Source organism: Miscanthus floridulus, chromosome 8 (assembly GCF_019320115.1).
Source record: "Miscanthus floridulus cultivar M001 chromosome 8, ASM1932011v1, whole genome shotgun sequence".
Lineage (NCBI taxonomy): Eukaryota > Viridiplantae > Streptophyta > Magnoliopsida > Poales > Poaceae > Miscanthus > Miscanthus floridulus.
Genome location: NC_089587.1, coordinates 206,027,587 through 206,053,013, shown reverse-complemented (window position 1 = coordinate 206,053,013; position 25,427 = coordinate 206,027,587). Strand labels below are relative to the sequence as shown.

The following is a 25,427-nucleotide window of genomic DNA, read 5'->3' as shown; positions in this document are numbered from 1 at the left end:
TAAAGGTTACCAATCTCATACTCTCATTTTTTACCATTATCTTATGCCGTTTTGTTCACTATATATATTTATGGTTCTTTATTGTGGTTTTTTTCATTTGTAAGCAATTTGAGCTCAAAATCACTTTAAGCTTGTATATTTACATGAAAGAAGGTTAAAGTATATATAAATATAAAGTTAGAAAATAGTTAGAAAATTATAGCAAATCCTTACTAGTTGAACTTGCGGACCGTGTTCAGGTCGGCGAGGATGTTCTCTACCGAGCGGTAACGGACGTCAAGGAGGAGCTTTTATTCTACGAGGGAGAGCGACAACGGTCGTGGAAGACCGTGTTCCCTTTCTCGTAGAATCGGAGCTCTTCCTTGACCAAGTACGGTGTCGTTCGGTGGAGAAATGCTCGCCGAGCTGATCATGTAAGCAAGGTCAACTAGTACGGATGGTTATTTATTCACATGTCCCGATATCGTCGTAGTAATCTGTCAATCACCGTACCTAAACGTAGTATATATAAATATAAAGTTAGAAAATAGTTAGAAAATTATAGCAAATCCTTACTAGTTGAACTTGCGGACCGTGTTCAGGTCGGCGAGGATGTTCTCTGCCGAGCGGTAACGGACGTCAAGGAGGAGCTTTGATTCTACGAGGGAGAGCGACAACGGTCGTGGAAGACCATGTTCCCTTCCTCGTAGAATCGGAGCTCTTCCTTGACCAAGTACGGTGCCGTCCGGTGGAGACATGCTCGCCGAGCTGATCACGTAAGCAAGGTCAACTAGTACGGATGGTTATTTATTCACATGTCCCGATATCGTCGCAGTAGTCTGTCAATCACCGTACCTAAACGTAGTAGTCTGTTATGTGTGTACATTCCCATTCTTCTGTTAATTTGCGGAAATATCATATGAATTACTTATCTGCCGCAGTAAAAGACGAGAACACAATGACCATTAAAAATATCATTGTTTAGAGATCTAGATAATTTTATAGTTTGTTAATTTTATTTGTTTATAAAAGGAGAAATTTATAGTGTATTAAAAAATGAGTATAGAGAGTAGATGGCAACTGCTTCCGGGTCCTCGGCCTCTCATGGGTTTCCAAAGCGACTTAGGCCGGGCCTTCCTCTCATTCCATGCGGCAAGTGTCGTGATGAGACGAAGATTGTGATGGAGTACCGAGTGAAGAAGGAGGGTCCCAACAAGGATCGTATCTTCTACAAGTGTCCGGATCGCAATATGGGTTATTTTATCGTATTTAATGATTATGGTTAGTTTATACCTATTTTCATGATGGTTGTGATTAAAGTTCTAATTTTTTGTTTTAATTTCAGTGGGATGGCAGTGGACGATGTTCAGGCTTCTACTGGGAGGAAGAGTATGTTGAACTCGTGCAAAAATATCTTGCACAACAGGCAGATACGGCGGCTAATGAGGCAGTGATCCAGCCAAAGAAGCCCAAAGATGTTGCACAATCGGGGGATCTATCTGTTTTAGTTGAGATTGGTCGCGAAATCCTTGTGCTCCTGAAATGTATTTAATTTTAGTTCTTTTAGTGGTAGTTGGGATTGTCTATATTGTAGCGATGCTTTCATAAATTTGTATCTTTTGTGGTGGCACGCATGTTGTATAAATAATTAATTATGATCTAGGTTTTAATATGATATTTATATCATGTAATGCAGATGAGCCGTTATTGGATGTATAATGCTGATCGCCGCTCCCAAGAGTTCATTGACGGCGTGCATTCTTTGTTACGTGCGGCCGAGGCAAACAAACGCGATGGTTTCATGTGCTGCCCATGTGCCATATGTAAGAATACGGTGGAATATCCTTGCTTAAGGACTCTTCATTCACACTTGTTCAAGTCGGGTTTCATGCCAAACTATATTTGTTGGGCAAAGCACGGAGAAACCGGTGTTGTAATGGAAGAAGGTGAAGAAGAACAATGGGACGACAATGATATTATTCCTGATGGTGCGTGCTTCAATGATACTACAATGGGAGAAGCTGAAGAAGAGGTAGCCGCAGAAGATGAGCCAGCTGATGATCTTTGTCAGGTCATTCGTGATGCACAAAGAGAATGTGAAAGTGAAAAGGAGAAGATCAAGTTCGAGCGGATGCTAGAAGATCACAAGAAATTGTTGTACCCAACTTGTGATGCAGGGCAGAAAAAATTGGGAACCACACTAGAATTGCTGCAATGGAAGACAAAGAATAGTGTATCTGACAAAGGATTTGGAGAGTTACTAAAAATCCAAAAGAAGATGCTTCCGAAGTACAATGAATTGCCCGCCACTACCTACGAAGCAAAACAAGTTGTCTGTCCTATGGGGCTAGAAATAGAGAAGATACATGCATGTCCTAATGACTGCATCCTATACCGTGGCAAAGAGTACGAGAAATTGGATGCATGCCCGGTATGCCATGCGTCGCGGTATAAGATCAGGCGAGATGACCCTGGTGATGTTGAGGGTGAACGTCCGCGTAAGAAAATCCCTGCCAAGGTTATGTGGTATGCTCCTATAATACCACGCTTGAAACGTCTGTTCAGAAACAAAGAACATGCAAAATTGTTACGATGGCACAAAGAAGACCGTAAGGTAGACAATATGTTGAGACACCCTACTGATGGGTCCTAGTGGAGAGCAATCGACAGAGAATTCCCGGAGTTTGCAAATGACGCAAGAAACTTAAGGTTTGCTTTAAGTACAGATGGTATCAAACCTTTTGGAGAGCAGAACAGTAGTCATAGCACTTGGCCTGTTACTCTAAGTATCTACAACATTCCTCCTTGGTTATGCATGAAGCGGAAGTTCATTATGATGCCTGTGCTCATCCAAGGCCCGAAGCAACCTGGCAATGACATCGATGTGTACCTGAGACCATTTATTGACGAACTTCTCATTTTGTGGAATAAAGAAGGTGTACGTGTGTGGGATGAGTACAAACAGGAACACTTTGATCTGCGAGCATTGTTGTTCATAACAATCAATGATTGGCCTGCTCTAAGTAATCTTTCAGGACAGTCAAACAAGGGATATAATGCATGCACACACTGCTTCGGTGATATTAGAGGTGTATTCTTGAAAAAATGTCAAAAGGTCGTGTACCTTGGCCATCGTCGATTTCTTCCTGTAAATCACCCCGTAAGAAAGAAAGGTAAGCATTTTAAAGGGAAGGCAGACCACCTGACCAAGCCTCGCAACCGAACCGGTGAGGATGTACTCGATATGGTCAATGATGTGAAAGTCGTCTTTGGAAAAGGACATGGAAGCCAACCTATTCCGAAAGACGCTAACGGTCACGCACCCATGTGGAAGAAAAAGTCCATATTTTGGGACCTACCCTATTGGCAAGTCCTAGAGGTCCGTAGCTCGATCGACGTGATGCACCTGACGAAGAATCTTTGTGTAAACCTACTAGGCTTTATGGGTGTGTATGGAAAGCCTAAGGACACATTTGAAGCACGACAGGACCTGCGTTGTTTGAGAGAAAGAGACAACCTGCATCCAGAGAAGACAGATGATGGACGCCATTACTTACGTCCTGCTAGCTACACTCTAAGCAAAGAGGAGAAGGAAATCATGTTTGAATGCTTAAACAACATCAAGGTACCATCTGGATTCTCCTCGAATATAAAGGGTATTATAAATGTGCCAGAGAAGAAATTCTGTAACTTAAAGTCCCATGACTGTCACGTTCTCATGACGCAATTACTTCCAGTTGCATTAAGAGGAATTCTACCTCCAAATGTACGTCTAGCCACCGTAAAGCTATGTGCATTCCTCAATGCAATTTCTCAGAAGGCAATTGATCCAACTGATCTAGCTAAACTACAGAATGATGTGGTTCAATGTCTCGTCAGCTTTGAGTTAGTGTTCCCTCCTTCCTTCTTTGATATTATGACACACCTCCTAGTTCACCTAGTCAAGGAGATTTTCACTCTCGGTCCTGTGTTCCTACACAACATGTTCCCCTTAGAGAGATTCATGGGAGTCCTGAAGAAATATGTTCATAACCGTGCTCGCCCAGAAGGAAGCATCGCCAAGGGCTATGGAACAGAAGAGGTCATTGAGTTCTGTGTTGACTTTATTCCCGACCTTGACTCGATTGGTGTTCCTGAATCGAGACATGAGGGGAGACTAAGCGGAAAGGGGACACTAGGGAGGAAAACATATATTGGTACGGATGATGATTATTTCAATAAAGCGCACTACACAGTTCTACAGAACTCCTCTTTGGTAGATCCGTATATTGAGACACACAAGGATCTCTTACGATCCGAGTTTCCAGGGAAGACTGAAGCTTGGATTACGCATAAGCACATGGAAACTTTCGGCGGTTGGTTGCAAAAAAAATGTCAAGGTGATGAGAGCATCCATGAGCAACTGTATTTATTGGCTATGCAACCATCATGGCATATTATCACATACAAAGGGTACGAGATAAATGGGAACATATTCTACACAATAGCCCAAGATAAAAGGAGTACCAACCAAAACAGTGGTGTCCGCATAGATGCCACAGACCCAAATGGGAATAAGCAGACATATTATAGACGCATAGATAAAATATGGGAACTAGAATATGCACCTACTTTGAAGATCCCATTGTTCAAGTGCCAATGGGTCAAGGTGACCGGAGGCGGGGTAACAGTAGACAACGAGTATGGAATGATAACAGTAGACCTTAGTAATATTGGGTACAAAGATGAACCATTCGTCCTTGTCAAGGATGTGAATCAGGTGTTCTATGTCAATGATATGTCTACCAAACCAAAAAGAGGGAAAAACGATAATGACTCAACCAAAGAGCCAAAGCGCCACATAGTTCTTTCAGGGAAAAGAGTCATCGTGGGAATTGAGGACAAGTCGGACATATCAGAAGAATATGAAAAGGATGACCGAATTCCGCCCTTCAAAGTGAACAAAGACCCTAGCATCTTGGTAAATGATGAGGACACTCCATGGTTACGAAGCGATCATAACCAAGGGACATACGTAAAGAAGAAGTTCACTGCTGTGCCCACTTGATGATATAGTGATTTAATATAGTGTGTGTTTGAGATATTATGTAATAATTGTGAATTCAGATGTTTATTATGTCATGTTTCAAATTAAATCAATGTTTGATTTGGTGGGATTTCTCTCTCAAAAAGGTAAATTAGGATACTGAGTGATGAAAAATTAAAATATTAACGTTAAAATGATGTGAAAATAAATTTCCTGTCCAAAACCAATAATTTTAATAATTTTAATTAAACACTACATTTTTGCATTAACGAAATAATAAATATTAGTTACATTATGTTTTATAATTCTAACAAAAAATAAAAAAAGTTAGGTTATCGATTTTTCCTATGTGCAATAAACAAAAATAAAATTCATATTTTTAACAAAATAATTTTATGCTTTTTATTTAATTTACTATGTATTTAATAAAAACTATTGCATTTCTATTGTATTTAACAAGACTATTGCTTAAAACAGGCGGGAAACAAAACTGCAGGCCACCTTTACTCCTGGGTGGGAAGCCCACCCGGGAGTAAAGGTGGGCTGCAGTTTCGTGGCCCGCCAAAAAAAGCCTTTACTCCCGATGCGTGTTACCAACCGGGAGTAAATGTATACCTTTACTCCCGGTTGGTAACACGCACCGGGAGTAAAGGAACCTTTACTCTCGGTTGGTAATACGCACCGGGAGTAAAGGGTTTTTACTCCTGGTTGGTGGCTGGCACCGGGAGTAATTCTCTCTGCTATATAACCTCCAGCGCCTGGCAGATCGATCCGCTCGTCTTCTTCCTCGTCGAACACCGCCGCCCTCTTCTTCCTCGCGCCGCGTCCGTTCGCCTTCCGTGACACCGGCGCCACCGTCTTCTTCCTCGTGCGGCCTCCACCGCGCGCGCCCGTGCCCCTCCTCTGCGCTTGCCCGTGGCCCTCCACCGCGCCCGAGGCCCTCCACCGCGCGTTGCCCCACCGCGCCGGCCCGAGGCCCTCCAGTACACTGCCGAGCTTGATCGAGGTGATATATTCGTCGATCTCTTTGTACATTCGTCCGAGCCCTCCACTGCCGAGTTATAGATCACGTCGAAAACTACAACTTTGGTGTAAGCCATGTCAACGGTCGAGGTCGATTGAAAATTCCAAATTTTGAATCACAAAATCTAGAAACTAAAAATGAATATTTGGAACTCTAAATGATTTTAAATAAAAACATATCTTAAGGCAAGTTTTGAATATTTGGATATTATATGGATAAATTAGCAAGTTTAATTAGAGTGTCAAAAACTACATTTTATGGTACAAAAATACATTTTAAGATCACTGGGACCTGAACTCATGACAAGTATAATTAAGGATCACCAATGAAATTACTTTAGAAATTAATTAGATCGATGTAAATCCATGGCTTGTATAATAAACACGCTATATATTATTTGGAAACAACGCTACGAACCATCCGCTAATGATCCAACCCATCAACCGCCATATATTCATCACTATATGATATGCCATTATTTCAAGATGCAGTTTCAATAGAAGAATTTTTTCTATCTTCATAGATCAATGTTTGTTAACGAAATTTTATCCAAATATATTCATGTAGGGTCTTTTTTTTTGAAGGATTTGTTGTAGGATATATAATGGTCAAATAGGAACTCAATTTTGATACCCAGTTTGTAAACTAAGCGTTTTTTAGTTTATCAAAAATATCACATGTGATGATGTTAGCAGTTTTTGTTGGACTTGCATGCATGGCTACAGACAAATGAAGGAAAACTTCAATGTTTCTTCAGCACGCCGGCCCGCCTCACATCATCGTCGTCAGCACACCGGCCACCGCGCCGACACGTATATATACGTCATTTGTATTCATATGCATTTCGTCCATGCGTTTCTATGTATACGGCGGAGCACCGCCGCCCTCGTTCACCCATGTGTACAGACATATATACGGCGGAGTGGAGCACCGCCACTCTTGTCACACCGCCCTTTCTCGTGCCCTAATTCGCCCTAGTACCGACGTAGTTCATCCTAGTGTGGCGAATTGCGTCCATGATCAAGGGGCAAGATTTAATAATGCATATTGTTTGTAGATTTTACGCATGTAATAAGCAAAGATTTGACGTACTATATATTGGTTTTGTTTTTTGAAGCTAGATGGCCGACCCGAGAAATATGGATGAGGAGGAGTTGATGATGAATTTGATCAACACTGGCACTCAAGTTGCCGGCGATGATGGTGCTAAAAATAACGTGCAAGAGGATGTAGATGACGGGAGTCAGTACTTAGCTCTTGAACAAAATGAGCAACAACATATTGGCCAAGTATATATTTTTTATTATTAGCTATATATATATATTATCATATGTCTTATGTGTGCTCATGACATTAAAAATAATGTTTATGTTTTGTAGCCCTCTGGATCGACATCAACAACTACAACGAAGAGTAAAAATGTTCGAGGTCCCAAAAAGCCATTGGAGGGTCGCTTCATCATCTCGGAGTTCAATGTGGATACAGGAGAACCGGGGGGCCGAATACAATGAAATTTGTGCACCACTGTGGTTACCTTGTATAGGACCGGCTCCCGATTAGTACCCGTGAATGGAAGAAGAAGACCAATGCTCCTCATATCAGTTTTGTCTCCGATCGTGACAAGGCGTTAATTTGGAATGATGTCTTGGTACATTTCACGCTCTAAACAGATGATTATGATGATATAATAGATGGTGATGAATTGAAGGAGCGAGTTAGGGATTGGGCAATGAAGAAGATGGCCACCTAGTTTCAGACTTGGAAGAAACACCTATACACGACGTATGTCAAGAAGAACATAGCACCAGATTTTACTGTCCCAGGCCCGATCTCAAAGCAGAGGCCCTATTGGGATGAGTTTGTACAGTACAAGACTTCGGAAGAGGGTGTGAGTCGGGTGATAAAGAACCAACGTAATGCCCAACAGAAGACATACCACCATACCTTGGGATCAGGTGGCTACCCGACTGCCATTAAGAAGTGGAACAAAATGGAAGCAGACCTTCTTGCCAAGGGTATCAGACCAGAATCACTCAAGTGGGGAGAACGTGCAAAGAATTGATTTTTCGCTCATGGGGGAACACTAGACCAGGAGACAGGGAAGTGCGTTTATGGCGCAAGACTACAAGAAGCAGCAGAAAGATTGTTTTATGCTCAGAGAGCTACTGCTAGTGGTGCGTTCAGGCCCAACAGAGAGAAGGATGAGCTGACATACGCCATCGGGACTATTGAACATGGTGGCCGAACTAGAGGCAAAGGAAGTGTCTCGTGGGAGCATGGATTCCCTCAGGACAGACCTTCCTACAGAAGTCGCTAGAGAAAGAAGGAAGAAGAGGCACAACGGCTCCAGAGGTTGGAGGAAGCGGTGCGTGAAGCACATGAGCGGGAAAAAACCTTGAAGCGAGAATGCAGGAGGAAATTAAAAGGCAAGTGCAAATAGCAGTGAGTGCAAGCAAGCAGGCATCAGAGCCAGGAATCAACATTAGCCAATCTGTTCAGTTGAAAAGCAGCTGCGCTTCCACGGAGATACCAAATCAAGGGGACACAGGACTGTGCTTCCCTATGGATGACGTCACTGAACCTTGTACAACGTGTGAGCTACACATTCCGAAGGAGAATTCCACAATCAAGGTGGCTATCGGTCTTGTTAATCCTATCGACCGAACCAAGACACCAAGGATTCATGGGAATATAATCCAAGAAGGATATGCTACCATCTTGGTAGATAAAGCTGAAAAAGGTTTTAGTGATTTGCCTCTTGACATTCCTGGAGGTGATGGCGAGAAGACTCTAGGAGAAGCGGAGAAGACATTCATTCTATGGCGGAAGCGCTACATCATCATTCCAGGGATGTCGGCTCCACCTCCTCCTGAACTACCTCACCATAGGTACGTGCGGATGAAAACACTACATCATTAATTTGTATTGGCTTAAATAATTAACAATCTGCTCATAATAATATGTCATTCTTTTTTTTTGTAGCAGATCCTCCCCCAACCTAAATCCAATTGTTCAATCGCCAGATCATCATAGTGCTCTGTACGATGACATTGTGTTGGAAGACGAGGCTGCATCCACACCCTCTCCAAGGAGGTCTCCAACGCCGCAGCCGCCACCTCCAAGGAGGTCTCCAACGCCGCTGCCAACACCTCCAAGGAGGTCTCCAACGCCTCCCCCGCCCCCACCTACCAAGAAGCCTAGCAAGAGGCCAGCCCCTCAAACGAAGAACCAGTCCCCGCCTGCAAAGAAAGCCACCGTGAAACCAAGGGCTATTCCCAAAATAATATCTGAAGAGAAGGAAGAATGTACTGATGCATATAAAAAAGACATGTCTAGATTCTATGACAAACTTAAAATGAATCAAGAAGCAAGGAGAAACCCAGAGAAACCGTACTTCTTCGTAGCTCCGGATATTTTAAGAAAAAAGGTGACTTCTTACCAGCAACAACAGCGGGAATCTCGTAAGCCGTCCAAATCAACGTTATCAGACTATGACCGCACTCTCACCAAGTCAATTGAGGTGGCACAGAAAAAGAAGCAGGCAGGGAAAGGAGTTGCCCAACTCGGACAACAAGCGCACCAATCAATCCCCCCGCTAGTTGTTGGTAATGAATATGGTTCGAATTTAGGATTAATGCATCAGGCAAACATACCTCCGGATGTCGATTTGGATCACCTTGGTGAATTTCTTGATGAGACTGGTCTCGACCTTTACCAGATGTTTGGTGATGGAAACATTGAGAGTGCGGCGGAGGTTGATATTTGGAAGAAAAAATTTGTATTAGGCCAGAGTCTATACAACCCTCAAGCCTTATCTGATCTGGGGACGCAAATGTACCTGCTAAACAAGTGGTACATGCAGGCGTCTACCAGTGGAGACTTCTGCGTTGGTGTCAGAATTAGAGACGAATATTGGTTCCGTGGCGATGATGTTATGTATGTTGACTTTGCAGAATTTCATCAACTATGCCACCTGACCTCTCTGGACAAAGTTATCATTAGCTGCTATTGCCTGTAAGTAATAATTCTTTCGATCTATTATTAAACTCATCATATGTGTGTATATGCATATAAATTATCCTAACAAGTACTATATATATGCAGATTTACAATGACAGAGCTCAGAAAGGAAGGCTGCAATGAAATTGGTTTTGTTGATCCCCATATAGTATTCAAAGACCCAATTACTCCAATGACTAATTGGAAGTCTGAGTCAGAGAGTAACCTCATGAACTTCTTAGTGAACCAACGCCACAAGAAGGATATACTCTTTCCCTATAACTTCAAGTGAGTGTTAATCATGTCGATCATAGCCTTAATGGCTCATATGTTGATTCTAGTTAATTAATGAGTGTTATGCGTTATATCCTATAAACACATGCAGCAATCACTGGATATTGATGGACATCGATCTGGTGAAAAGTCACTTGATAATCTATGACTCGATGAGAAAACCACAACAAGACTACCAAGATATGATAGATATTATCCAGAGGTAATTTCGGGATCTCTAGCAACTATATATACACACAAACATGATGATTAACTATATCTGATGACATGACAAATTTTTTATTGGGCAGTGTTTGGAAAACCTTTATTGAGAAGCAACACATGGAAAAATGCAAAGCGCCACTGAATGTAATCCCATTGAAAGTAAGTCCCCTGAATCACATCATCTTTATTAATTAAACATATAGCTTTCACCGGATCACCAGATTGGATGACAAATCTTTTTCTCGTAAAGTGGTGTCTGAGGCAGGAACAGGGGAACAACTACTGTGGTTACTATGTTTGCAAGTTTATCAAGGTGCTCTCCCAAAGAACTCCTACAGAGAGACTCAAAGTACGTTAAAAATACACTATATATTCATTTAATTATTATTATTGATTATGTTACTATGTCTTTATATATATATATGTACATATATTAATTTATTTTCCTTTAATTCAAACCTGTAGACTCGATGGTTGGAGGAAAAGGTCATACGGCAAGACCAAATCAAAGCAATTCAAGAGTCTATAGCCGGATTTTTTAATGAGCAGGTCATCGATTCCAAGGGCGAGTTCTACTTCGACCCAACACTGCCATTGAAGCCAAGCTAGAGGATGAGAAGAAACTTGTTATGTCACAACAACTATAATGCAATCTTTTGTAATATATGCACATGAAATAATATAATGTAAAATACACATATGCATGCATGCATGTAAATATATATATGATGCATGCATGCATATATATATATATATATATATTTCTATGCTTGAATTGTGTGATTTAATACGTTCATTGTGCTTGAACCGAAACATACTATATGCGCGTATAAATGTATAATTAGCAGTGTACAATACGACTTCGAAAACCTATTTTGAAAAGAAAACAAAAAAATAAAAAGAAAAGAAAAAAGAAAAAAACCTTTAGTCCCGGTTCGTATTACCAACCGGGACTAAAGGTGCCGGCCATCATGGCATGTCAGGAGGCACCTTTAGTCCCGGTTGGTGTTACCCACTGGGACTAAAGGTCCTCCTTTAGTCCCGGTTCCTGACCCGGGACTAAAGGACCCCCCTTTAGTCCCGGATGCTTGCTCCCGGGTGGGGAACCGGGACTAGAGGGGGTTCCCCACCGGGAGTAAAGCTCGGTTCTCTACCAGTGGATAAAACAAACTGACCGAGCGGGCTGACTGGATGGGGACATAGCAAAAGCTGCGAAACGAAGAAACTCTTTAGCGACCGTGCAGACAAAATTTTTTAGGCATGAGTCTGGACAAGATCCAATATAAATTGCAATCGGACTCTGTATCGATCCTTGCTAGCCGAGATATATTCAAACTCCGTATGAGCGCGTGTCATATAAGTCGGGACATAAGAGGAGAGGTAAGAAACTCTAGAGACAGACGGACAAAAAAAAAGGATGGACAAAAAATAGGTGGAGAGAAATTTTATCTATTTATTATTAAGTATAGATATAGATAGATAATTCCTGTGGATCGATCGACGATGATTATCCTCTTGTCGTACGTGCGTGCTTAGTTTTGCCAGACACAGATTCTAAAGTGGTCTAGATTTCTGTCCTTCGTGTGCAAATTGTGGGCAGAAAGTTGGAAGTGTTGTTAATCTCCCATCCTCCTCCTTTTCCTTTTTACAGAAAAAAGAAAGGAAGAGCACTATGCATGTCTATGGATTGTTAAATGTTTTTGTCGAGCTACAAAGTTGGCCAGATCCTTTCAGAATGACTTTATAGTGTTATTGTATCATGTGGACAGGAGGTTTCTTCTTCTATCACAACCTTTTCAGAGACTCGCACGGCACGAACTCCACTTGTTAATATATCCGAGAGTTGAATAGGATTGCAAAGTTATTATCAAATTGTGTTTTGTTGTTCCTAGATTTTTTTTAGGATCTCCTAGAAGAAGCAAATGATGAAGCCGAATACCACTACGAGATTGCACCAGCACCTTTACAAATTTGAGCCCAGTAGCATCCTAGCATGTACAAGTTGGGTTTGGGTTTGTAAACCCACCTTGAATATTGGACACATTTCCATTGGGCCTGCTGGATTCATCTTCTTTCTACCACTTCTGCATTTGAACCCCTTTCCTTCCGAGGATACGAGTTTTGGTTGTTTTGAGTTGGATTCTAAAAAAAACTTGCACCATTCTTCAGCAATTGGTTTCTCCATTCTAGGTAGCCTAGCCTTCCAAAGTCTGGCTTCCGCTATGCAAGATAGGATAATCTGTCGTACAGAGATTGTCTCGTTGCGGAAGACGGTTCCATTCCTTCGTTTTCAGATTTGCCAGCAGCACAGGGCAAGGAGCATGTTGTGTTGTTTAGCCGGCACACTGTTTATCTTCAGAAGAACGGGTATATTGCGAGTTGCAGCTCCAGGCTGCGGCAGTGGCACCCCTAAGACCGCCCAGAACTCAATTGCCTTCGAGCAGTGGAAGATTCAGCATGTTCGCTCGTTGGTTTCAGCCAGGGCTTATCAGTCAGCCAACCGTGTTTTCTTCTCACAACAAACCAGCACCAGCAGGGCTTATCAGCCCAGAAACCAATCAGCGAACATGCCGATTATGTGTTGTGGAGTTTTTCTGCCGCCCCACAAGAGAGGCATGCTGGTTTGTCAACCACATGCTTCTTGTACAGATTTGCTCTGCACTGAATTGTCCCTTTGATTAGGAGCCACGTAAACAATTGCACCCGAGGTGGAGCAGCATTCTTCCAGATGAACTCGGCGGATGGATCTGAGGCTTGGTCTTTGGCCTTCAGCAGTTTGTAGATAGCAGACGAGTCCAGTCTGCCCGGACCACAACTGAATGGAGATTGCCTTTGATCGTCATCATTGTCTGACAGGATCGTCTGTTCAATGACCAGTGGTTCAGTTCCAAACTTCCAACTGAGCTTGTGTTGATAGTCATTAAAAAATAAGGCTGTGTTTAGTTCGTGAAATTTGGGAATTTGGCTACCGTAGCACTTTCGTTTTTATTTGACAATTAGTGTTCAATCATGGACTAATTAGGCTCAAAACGTTCGTCTCGCGATTTTCAACCAAACTGTGCAATTAGTTTTTTTTTCATCTATATTTAATGTTCTATGCACGTATCGTAAGATTTGATGTGATAACTGTTGTAGCACTTTTTGAGAAACTTTCTGGAACTAAAGAAAGAAAGAGCGTCACATACACGTCCTTTTAAATTTAATACCAAGACTGGCCTCTGGGACCGCGCCAACTGCAACACACGCAAAGGGCCGGCCCAGAGAAAGTATCTGATGGAAACAAGAGCCGAAGAGCGAGGTCACATGCGAACAGAACCCAACCCCAACCCCGACGGCAGCGCGACGACGACTCTCGACGCGACGTGCCTACCCGCAGCCCACCCTGGCACGAACGAATCGTCTGCTGGTACGTGCCCAACCCAAAGAATCGGTGGTTATCAGAAACCCAAAGAATCGACGAATCGATCAGGAACAGCAAAGAAAGCTCACCGCAGATGCATATCATCATCACCATCAGTCTTATCTTCGTTTCGTTGCTGGCATCTGTGCTCAACGTCAACAATTATACGTGTAGGTCGCAACGCAACATCAATGATCTGTTCCGTAAGCTTTCGTCGCACAGTCCCAGGCTGATAAATAAACCAAAAATAAAGTAGGGGATAAGCAAAGTGTGAGGAGAGATCGATGGGCCCGCGGAATCGGTTCCATTCTTCGTATTGTACCTCGCTCTCGTTTTCGGGGTACGGCTTTCCGGGCATGTGCTGAAGGCCTCTGCTTTCAAGCTACGGAAACTGGCGAGGATTCTGCTGCCTTCCGCTGGTTGCGTCCACAAGCCACGTATATAAACTTTTATCACGTACTACTAGCTGCGAGGTTGTGATCCCAAGATATCCGTCATACCGTGAAGAACCGGATCGTATAGCAGTAGAGTTGCCAGCGTAACATCTTGATCGCGAATGGAAGATAATAAAAGAGAAAACACGAATTCCTAGGGGCTCGTTCGGTTATGGCAGGACGACCCTAGGATTTGATTCCGGATGATGAAAGTTTGTATGAATTAAGTACCAATTACGGTCAGGATTTCTTCCGGGGGTCGTTCCGGGGAAAGTGAAGGGCGCCTAATTCTTAGGAGTGGATTCCTCGTAGATTCCAATCTACAATAGGAAGGAACTGGGTTCCCATAGGGGCTCGTCTATTGCATTTGCATAGTGCTTGATGGTTTGACTTGCGGCTCTAAAGTACTACTTTGCATTTCACTGAAATGGACAGTTGGAACTATGAACTGGCACGCTGTCCACCCGCATTTGGGGCTTTGTTTGGTTTGCACCCTGGACTGATTTTGCCTGGGCAAACAGCTGCCTGGATGCTGCCTGGAGTGCATTTGGATGGAGCCCTGCGAGGCACCCTCTGCCAGGCCACCGAAAATGACCGCCTCGCAACAGCACGCTGCTGCCTGGGCTAAATCAATACGGTAATGCACTTTTTGTCTTGTTTTTTATTTGCTGTAGTCATTTAATTTTGTTTTTTTTTGTCTCACCATCAAGATATAAAGGTGTGACCGAAACACCTTCCCATGTTTCCTTATAATATCCGTCCCTTAATTATATGTGTAAATAATTGTCAAGTAAAATAATAAAATTATTTTTTGTTTTTATATTATTTATTTATAAAAGCCATGATTTATACTAAAAGACATAATTTATCAATATATTTCCTATTTAATCTTATTAAACGTGATTATCTAATATTAAACACGTGGCAACAATTTACTAAATTATATATTTTAGTTAATCAGATTATAAAAATACATGTTAACTATACAAAGATAAATAAAAAACACATTAATTTAAGCATATTATAAATTAAGAAAACTCACTTATCTGTTTTTATTTTATCACCGTATGTTTATTTGTGTATATTTGACGTATTATTAATTAAGAAAATGAATTAATTACCTCTCCAGCAGAGAAGAAAACACATGATCTCTATTCATTAGCTTTCTCAGGCCAGGCATCTAACCAAACGAATGACTCTCAACTTGCCTGGCCAGGCAGATTCTCTTAAAATTCCAGGCAACTCTCAGGCAACACTTTTCTCCAGGCAAGTCATTCATGCTTCCAACCAAACAAGCCCTTGAATCCTAGTCTGGGCGAACGGCCGGTGTCGATAGAGACCAAGCGTTCTGAGACTGCTGAGGCAGCCAATCAATGCTTAAGCTACATTAAAAAAAACTATGAACTGGAATATAGGAAGCCCCGTTTGGCCGGGCTCCCGCGGGCTCCGACTCCTGCACTGTAGCCGGGTGTCGGCCGCCCAGCAGCCGACAGGTGGCTACAGGAGCCAGAGCCGCGGAGCCAGAAAAACGAGCTTCTCCGGCTCCGGTTGTGTCAGTGAGAGAGGAAAGAAGGAGAGAGAAAAACGGCTCCGGTGAACAGTAACCAGGTGTCGGCCGCCCAGCAGCCGACAGGCGGGAGCCGGAGCCGTCGGAGCCCAGCCAAACGGGGCGATAAAAGAAGAGCCTATGACTGCATTCTTTTCTGTCACCCTTCCTCCTCAGTTAAAAAGTATGTATTACGGATCTATCTATTAATAAGTAATTGTAAGCGTGTGTCAACGTTAGAGCGGTTAACTTTGATTCAAATCACAAGTTCAAGCAATTTTATTACTGGTTAAGCAAAAGGAACAATGCATGCACGGACATCTTCAGAATGTAACGTTTGTTCCCTTTTTTCTTTTGAACAGTTTTAAATGTGAAGGTCGTTGCTACTTCAAAATCATAAGTAAACTCATCATAATTCCAAGGCCAGCACAGCGGAAATATGAAGCGATCTCATTCAATGAAGCTATGCTAGGTACTACTGACCATTCCTTGTGCGCATTATTGACTAGCAGATGAGTTAGCATACTACATTTCTAGTAGCCCCCCGCGATAAATCAGCCTGTTCGTCGGCCTGAATCTAATTTATAAGTCTTATCAGACAACGAACAGTATTTTTCTCTCACACCAGCCAGCAGTACTTTCAGCCATGACTTATAAGCCAATCCAGCCAAAATGAACAGGCTGAATGTCTTTCAAATTTCCTCACATTGCTGATTTGTCATATAATCGTTTTATTAACGAATTAGAATACTAGTAAAAGTAATATTTGTATTGCCCACACATTGTAAAGAGAAGCCTGATTCTGTCATCCCTATGTTTAGGGGTGTTTCGTCAACAGAAAGGATTTATGATTTTTTTTTCGCCTCTGTTTCACTGTTCGTACCGCTGTAAAAAACAGCAACCGATAACCTCAGATCTCACATCCAAATACACCATTGTCAAATTTAAACGCACCGTGTTATGTCATCACTCTCTCTATGAAAATCACCACCACCACAACCAATCCACATTGATTTGATCCCTCTCCAACCTGATCAAAAAGGAATTTGCAGCAAGTCGCAGAACCAAATATTAACACCGCACCGCCTCAAATTGCAGAATCAAATTAGTCCGTTGCTCCTTCGCCTACCCATTCGTCAAGGTATCCTGATGAAGACATCATACCTGCCGCCGTGCCACGCCGGTCTGCATCGCCACCGTCGCCGGCGGCCCGCCTCGCCTTCCACTTCTCGTACTCGGGGTCATCGGTGGGCAGCTCGTGGCGGCAGAGCGGGCACGTGTTGCGGATGGCGAGCCACGGCAGGATGCAGCCGTCGTGGTAGAGGTGCGCGCACGGCAGCCTCCGGGCGCGCTCCCCGGCCTCGACGCCGTCCTTGCACACCGCGCACTGCGCGTCGCCGCGTGCCGCGTCGGCCTCCGCGACCACCACCGTAGGGAGCGCCTCCACCGCGGCCTTCGCGGCCGGCCGCCCGCACTTGCCCGGCGGCTCGTGGTCCGCATCCGCGGCGGCAAGCTGACCGAATAGCAGGTCGTCGGCGTCGTCGAGGAAGTACGTCTCGATCCCCGCGTCCAGGTCGTCGTCGCCGTCGGCGTCGTCCACCGCGAGGCTCCCCAGGCTGTTGGCGGCGAGCAGCACCTCCCACTCCAGGATCCGTACCGCGGACGCCGCAGCCGCCTCCTCCTCCTCCCTGCCGGCGACCTGCTCCCACTCGTCCTCGTCGCTCACGCCCAAGTCCCACCTCCGGTGGTCGTCGTCGTGGTCCTCCAGCTGCAGGCAGTCCCAGCAGAGCGGCAGCGCGAGCTCCCCGTCCTCGTCGGGTGGCGCCCACTCGTCGTCGTCCCCGTCGTGGAAGCCGAGCCCGAAGAAGGACGACGCGGCGGTCTCCCGGGGCCGGTCCATGCGCGGACGCACGAAGCTGGCGGCGTCGGAGTCGGAGTCCGACGAGAGAGCGGGGAAGGGCGGCCAGAATGAGGGGAAGGAGACGTTGCCCGGCTCCTCCTCCTCCTCATCAACGTCGGACCAGCAGCCGCCGGCGAGAGGGAGCAGCAGGTGGTGGGCGAGGGAATCGTTGGCCATCGGTAAAGCGAAGAGGAAGAGAGACCGCTCGCCTCGCTGCGCTCCTCTCTTTTTCTCCCCATCCCCTCACTTTTCGTGCGCTTTAAAATTGGGTTGGGTCAAGTTCGGTTGGTGTACCCGACGCCCGACGCCGCCGCGAGGGCCAAACGTGAACGGAAACGAGACGGGCGTGGGCGCGTGGCGTGGCCTTGCGCACCTTCTTCCTTCGGTACGGGTGAGCACGAGAGGATGGGTTTGGTTAGCGGGCCGAGGTGGGCCGAAAGAGAACGTTTTATTCCTGCGCGTTTCGGTACCTACAACTATCACGAGATTCAAGTATTCGCAAAAACCTATCACGCGAGTCCTATTTACTTGCTCAACTGGAAAATTATATTTTTAGGCTCTTTTAACTTTTGATTAAAACCATCAAATTTAAATCCTTAGGTGGTTTTGGCTGACGTGACGCTATATCAACCATCCTACGTGACGCTATGTTGAAAAGATCTAGAATGGCCAAAGGAGATGAATATCCTATTAAAATACCATCAAAGACACAACACTACGCACAAATAATTAGTATAAGAGATAATCCTAATAGTCACTACAAACCTAGCCTAGTACACCATAAAGCAAGCCTTTAAATAAGTTAGTAGAAAGGATTACATCTGTTACTAGAGCGCACAAGCTACTCGAGGCAATATATTAAACTAATCAAGCTACACAAGATAAGCAACTACTCGAATTACTCTAGTCGACTAAAGGAGCTGCTCTAGCAACTACACAAGCACATGATAAAAGCAAGTAAATAGCACAAGTGTGGGAATGCAAACAATCGAGAGAGCAAGTGACACAAGGTTTACCCTAAGGTTCGGTTGCTTGCTTGCAACATACGTCCCCGTTGAGCTAGGCGAGTCCTTGGATTCCCACACCTTCGCAAGCAACACAAGTCATCAAGCTTGACCCTCAACATGGGTGCTCGCCTATGAGATGGTGAATCAACAACAACAAGTACTCCAAGTAGCATCGAGAAATCTACTAGAGTTGCTCTTCATGATCCCCATGAGGATGACCACAAAGCCTCTTACAAATCAATTGACTAGAGCCCCCGCACAATCACCCAACAGTGCTCAACGACCCTCCATTGCTTCAAACCGTCTAGGTGGCGACAATCACAAAAAGTAACAAGAAATCTGTAGCAATACGACAAAGCTAGTGCCACTAGATGTAAACTCTCTAAGTAAATGCACTAGATCTCTCTCCAATCTCACTCTAGAGCTCAAAGGATGCCCTAGTATCAACCAAGGGTGCCAAAAGAGCTAAAATGGCCGCACAACCCTCTATCTATAAGCCCCCACCAAAAACTAGTCGTTATGCATTTGGTTAGGCTTTTTGCAGGGTCATGGAAAAGTCTGGTGACCATTGAAGGATAGGGTCTCTCGTTCAACGACTAGATTTTAATGGCTGATCAACTACCTATTGGATCAACACACAGCCTGTTCGGTTGACTGGTTCGTATCATTGCTGGTTCGTGAAGAAGTACTGCTGGCTGGTTTGTGTGAGAGAAAAATATTGTTCCGGATAAAAATTTACGATCGTTTACGACAAGCCACAGCCAAACGAACATGCTGACATTCTTCGGTGGTCTCCCACAGCGGGCACCGGAGAAACCCAATGATTGCCTTGAGCTCTCTGGAAAAATTGCAAAGTGAAAACCAGAAAGAGTTTGGGCCTTATTTTCAAAAAGCCCACCCGACTAGTGCATTAGGTGGGTTTGGGCTTTATTTTGGACCCGTAACAATTGCTATGTCAGGCGAGGACCTCAAATTTTGATTTAAAATGTGAAAAACTTCGATCCAACATGGTAGGCGTGGGCAAAATATTTGACTCAACATTAGATTAAAATTGAATTCAAGCGTAAACAGATGGTATTTTTCTGCTGACACTTGTGTATCCAGATCTAAGGCCCTTGAAATGTAAACTTTGCTTTCTACATTTTTTTCTTGTAATAAAATAAACTGAATTACATGAGATTTTTATATAACTAGCAAACATGCCCGTGCGTTGTAACGGGAGAAAAATTATCTAATATTTTTTTTGAGAAACGACAACAAGAATAATACATATATATTTATTTATATTTTACCATATCTGTAAAATTTAAAATCTATAGTTTGTTTTGTAATAATCATGACATCCATAGCATAAATTAATGTTGTTAATAATATGACAATATCCTATTAAGTTTGTAGCGAGTTAAAATACAACATTGGTGCATTTTTTTCTCCCATTGAAAAACACATAAATATTTAGATGTAAATATATCACAAATTCAATTTTTATACTATTCATGTGTTGGTACAGTTAAATATCAAGTTCCATGACTTTCTTTCAGGATCCAAAAATATATGTAGTTCTAGTATCTAATTAAAGTTGGCAATGACTTAGTTGCTGACATATCAAGGATTTATCTATCCGCTGATGATTATGACGGAAGACCTCTCTCGTTGTTTCATGTGTGATGTGTCAGCCCTTATTAGGGATTGCAGATTGTGGGGGTATGGTCCCTGGTATCTACAAGACAAGACATGGGCCGCACCATTAGAGGTGGTCCGGCCCACAAGATTAAGGCGTGCACGACACTGCTCGGCGTGCACCGCAAGACATTGTATAGTACCAAATAGGCTACTTTACTTGTAACCCTGTCCCTCTAGACTATATAAGGAGAGGCAGGGGTCTCCTAGCGGGGAGGATCCATCTAGATACATAGATCTCATTTACATACAACAATACAATCAGACATAGGACGTATGTATTACGCCTTCACGGCGGCCGAACCTGGATAATACCTCGTGTTTGTCTTGCGTCACCATCTCGTTCGTAGCTTGCGCACCTGTCTGCCGATAATCTACTACCTTAGGCATACCCCTAGGTAGACTGCCGACCATATTTCGTCGACAGTGACGCGCCAGGTAGGGGGTGTGCGTACTGCTCCCCAAACGAAGAAGATGGTCATCATCCCCGGTTCCATGGCTACGCCGAACGGCCTCACGTTCACCATCGGCCAGATCACCTGGACCACTAGCTCCGACAACTTCATCGCCATGACCACGGAGGAGGCGCAGATCCAATCTGCGTGGACCACTGCTTCACCAGCATCAGCTACGGCTCCGACCACATTGAATCTGGCTCCGGCCACACCAGCATCGTCTTCAGCCACGCCGACAACCCGTCGTTCGCTTCCTCGCTACAAAGGGAGGCAGGTCGACAACACCGACCTGCTCGACTCCATCGATCAGGTCGGCACCAAGCTTGCTGAAACCCTAGCTCTGGTAGATTCGATTCAAAATCAACCTACCGAGCAGGTAACCACTACCCACAACAGATCTACCCGACCAGCTCGGGCCAGTTGTCCTGCACGACTTGGTACGGATCTCGAGGTCACGTCTACTCCTGAAGGGCGCTCCGTTCGGCGCCGACTAGCCCCCGCAACGGGTCTCCGGCTCTCCATACAGCATCGTTTCTCCGACCAGTCAATGATCTCCCCGAATCTCCTAAGGCCGATCACTAATATAAGGACGACGTCGCCTGGACTACTTACTCCGACCACCTGTCGCGTCGCAATGATGATCGCCGCGAAGAACGACGCCATGACAACCGTGACTGCCGCCATGATGATACTTCGAAAAGCTCGAGCGCCGGGCAACTTCGTCAACGCCGACCAGATAATGCCATACGCCGCCGACTAGATGTTCTATCTAAAGCTAAGTGACGCTTTAATATTTTTCTAAATATTCTCTAATCTTCGTATATCACCATAATGTTTCTCCGTGCTATTTTCTCTATGTTTGCTCTCCAAACGTTTTTCTTTCATGTATACCATCTTAAAGATGACATACAGCTAAGTCTAAGGCGAACCCTCGAACAGTCACGTTGATGCTCGGACGCCTCCAGAGACGGCCCTGTCTCCGGCTCCTCCCTACACGTGCACGAGTGTCTGCCCTCTGCGTTATGGGTGGTCGGCAGCGGCTCCTTGGTCACGCCTGTTCCTCCTACACGTGCACAGGCTCCGCGCTCGACGTTATGAACTATGGGCTAATTAGGGCTGGAGACTCAGCTACACACTAACTGTTCGGGCGGTTTATATTAAACATAAATATATTTTTACGCCAACTGATCGCCAAACTGCATACGCCGTTTCATCATCATTGCTGATTTTTCTCCGGAGTTTATTTATTTGTGCGTCATGTACTACCTGTTGTACATGTTTGCATGGCAGGATCATCGTCCAGGTGATCGAATCACCTGGTGCTAGGGCTTCCCCTCCGATCAACTGGTCGGATCGCTTGGTTCATGGACTCCAACGTCGACCAGTTGATCGGACTGTTCGCCGCTCATGCTTCATCGCCAGCTACGCCGGTTACTCCTCAGCGCTCGGATTCTTCGTGCTCGAGGACTAAGTGGGCACACTTCACCACATGGACGTCGTCAGCTATGTCGGTGCTCGGACATCGCCACCTACGCCGGGGGCTCCTCGGTGCTCTGCCTATGCCGGTGACTCCTCGGTGCTCGAACATCGCTGCCTATGCTGGGGACTCCTCGGTGCTCGGACATCGCCGCCTACGTCGGGGACTCCTCGGTGCTCAGTCATCGCCAGCGACGCCGGGAACTCTCCGCTCCTCGGTGCTCGGTCATCGCCAGCGACGCCGGGGACTCTTCACTCCTCGGTGCTCGGTCATCGCCAGCGACGCCGGGGACTCTTCGCTCCTCGATGCTCGGTCATCGCCAGCGATGCCGGGGACTCCTCACTCCTCGGTGCTCGGACATCGCCGGCGACGTCGGGGACTCTTCGCTCCTCGGTCATTGCCGGCGACGCCGGGAACTCCTCACTCCTCGGTGCTCGGTCATCGCCAGCGACGCCGGGGACTCTTCGCTCCTCGGTGCTCGGTCATCGCCAGCGACGCCGGGGACTCTTCGCTCATCGGTGCTCGGTCATCGCCAGCAACGCCGGGGACTCTTCGCTCCTCGGTGCTCGGTCATCGCCAGCGACGCCGGGGACTCCTCGGTGCTCGATCATCGCCGCCTACATCGGGGACTCCTCGGTGCTCGGTCATCACCAGCGACGCCGAGGACTCCTCGCTCCTCGGTGCTCGGTCATCGCCGCCTATGCCAGGGACTCCTCGCTCCTCTGTGCTCGGTCATCGCCAACGACGCCGGGGACTCCTCGGTGCTCGGTCATCGCCAGCGACGCCGGGAACTCCTCGCTCCTCGGACATCGCCACCTATGCCGAGGACTCCTCGGTGCTCGGTCATCACCGGTGACGCCGGGGACTCCTCGCTCCTTGGTCATCGCCGACGACGCCGGGAACTCCTCGCTCCTCGGTGCTCGACATCGCCAGCGACGCCGGGAACTCCTCGCTCCTCGGTGCTCGGTCATCGCTAGCGACGCTGGGGACTCCCTTGCTGCTCGGATCTTGCTACATCTCATCGGTATGCTATCAAGCTGCTCCATGCTGTTCGGATCAGGGTGCTGATCTTGGGCAGCACGTCTAGGGTCTTGATACGCGCATGTCGGACAACGTCGGCAAAGCTTTCAGACTTCTTTTTCTTTGACCCTACTACAAGATTCATTCTTCATCTTCCAGCTGGCTCGGGGACTAAGTGGGCACACTTCACCTTGCGGTGAATGTGCTTGTTCTCATCTTGAGGCTACGCCCGGGGACTGACTGCCTGCTCGGCTGGTCTTCTACTTTCTGACCCTGGCACCACGCGACTACGTCACCTACTATCAGGCTCGGGGACTAGCTATGGGAGTATGGCCCTCGGTATCTACAAGACAAGACATGGGCCGCACCATCAGAGGTGGCCCGGCCCACAAGATCAAGGCGTGCACGGCACTGCTCGGCGTGCACCACAAGAATTGTATAGTACCAAATAGGCTACTTTATTTGTAACCCTGTCCCGCCAGACTATATAAGGAGAGGCAGGGGTCCCCTAGCGGGGAGGATCCATCTAGATACATAGATATCATTTACATACAGCAATACAATCAGACGCATGACGTAGGTATTACGCCTTCACGGCGGCCGAACCTGGATAAAACCTTGTGTCTGTCTTGCGTCACCATCTCGTTCGTAGCTTGCGCATCTGTCTGCCGATAATCTACTACCTTGAGCATACCCCTAGGTAGACTGCCGACCATATTTCGTCGACACAGATATATATTCATTTACATTGGAATAGACAACAAACTGGTCAAGATTTCAATTTTAATATACGATTTTAGTTAGTTGGACTATAGGCTGATCTAAGTTTTAATGAAAATATTTTTAATCAAAACTACATAAATATTTTATTTCTTAGGAAAGTCAATGGTTCAAGTGACTTCGTCAATCTCGAGCGTTTATCGGTTTAGTCTTCGAAGATGCTTATAAGGGTAGGATTTTCGTGCGTGCGTTCATAGGGATAAATGTGCGTGCGTTGTGATTGTCTGTGTTGTACTGTGTAATCACAAAAAAAAATGATTCAAAAATATTATATTTACTATTTGTTTTGTTTATATGAGAAAAAATCACGAGAGCAAAAAAAAGTCACAGGAGCAAAGAACGTGCACAATAAAAAAGCCCGAGAGAAACTGATCTGATCTAGGTAATCAAAATAAAATTAGAATCGACACAGAAATTGAAGCAAGCATAAAAAGGACCAGGTGGAAACTACCTGGACAAAGAAACCAAGACCTGGGCCTCGTTTAGATGCTGAAAAAATTTCAACTCGATGAATAGTACCACTTTCGTCTTATTTGACAAATATTGTCCAATCGTGGACCAACTAGGCTCAAAAGATTCATCTCGTGATTTCCAACTAAACTGTGTAATTAGTTTTTTTTTTTACCTACATTTAATACTCCATGCAAGCGGCTAAAAATTGATGTGATGGAGAGAGAGTGAAAAAACTTGGAATTTTGGTGGCATCTAAACAAGGCCCTGGACGGAAACTGGAGTGTGCATAAATTAGACAGATACGACATGGACACGGAAATCATAATAGAACGATCTAAGCGTGAATCCGGAGAAGATTAGGTGATGGACGAAAAAAATTGTGGCAAAAATTTTTGTCTCTTTAGTATTAGGTATAGATATAAATATAGATATAGATATATATATATAGATATGGATATGAATATAGATATAGATTTTTGTGAAAATTCACGCGTTCCTATCTTCCGTTCGGCCCGGTAGTGTCTCTCCCTTCTCCCCGTCCCGTGCCCTCTCGTGTGGAATTAGATCGTCTAACATACAAGCTTCTATGTCAGATGGGCGTAGAAACAGCAGCGCCGTTCCCTGGCCATCGAACAGCCGCTTGCGGGAGACGAACGTCCACTGAGCCACGGCCCAATTGCAGAAGGCCCACTTGTTTGCTGAGCCCTATACGAGAGAGAAAAGAGCGCAAGGACGGGAAAAGGGCGCGA

The 25,427-nt window shown here is 45.1% G+C and overlaps 1 protein-coding gene across 1 annotated transcript; it reads right to left on the bottom strand.

Annotated features, from left to right (window-relative positions):
* Positions 1 to 16,686: 16,686 nt before the first annotated feature.
* Positions 16,687 to 18,032, bottom strand: LOC136474693 (E3 ubiquitin-protein ligase CIP8-like). The gene is made up of 2 exons (XM_066472259.1): positions 17,071 to 18,032; positions 16,687 to 16,936 (listed from the first exon to the last, which is right to left on the bottom strand). The coding sequence occupies exons 1-2, from the start codon at positions 17,981 to 17,983 to the stop codon at positions 16,851 to 16,853; spliced, it is 999 nt and encodes a 332-aa protein (XP_066328356.1). The 5' UTR covers positions 17,984 to 18,032; the 3' UTR covers positions 16,687 to 16,850.
* Between the last annotated feature and the right edge of the window lie 7,395 nt (positions 18,033 to 25,427).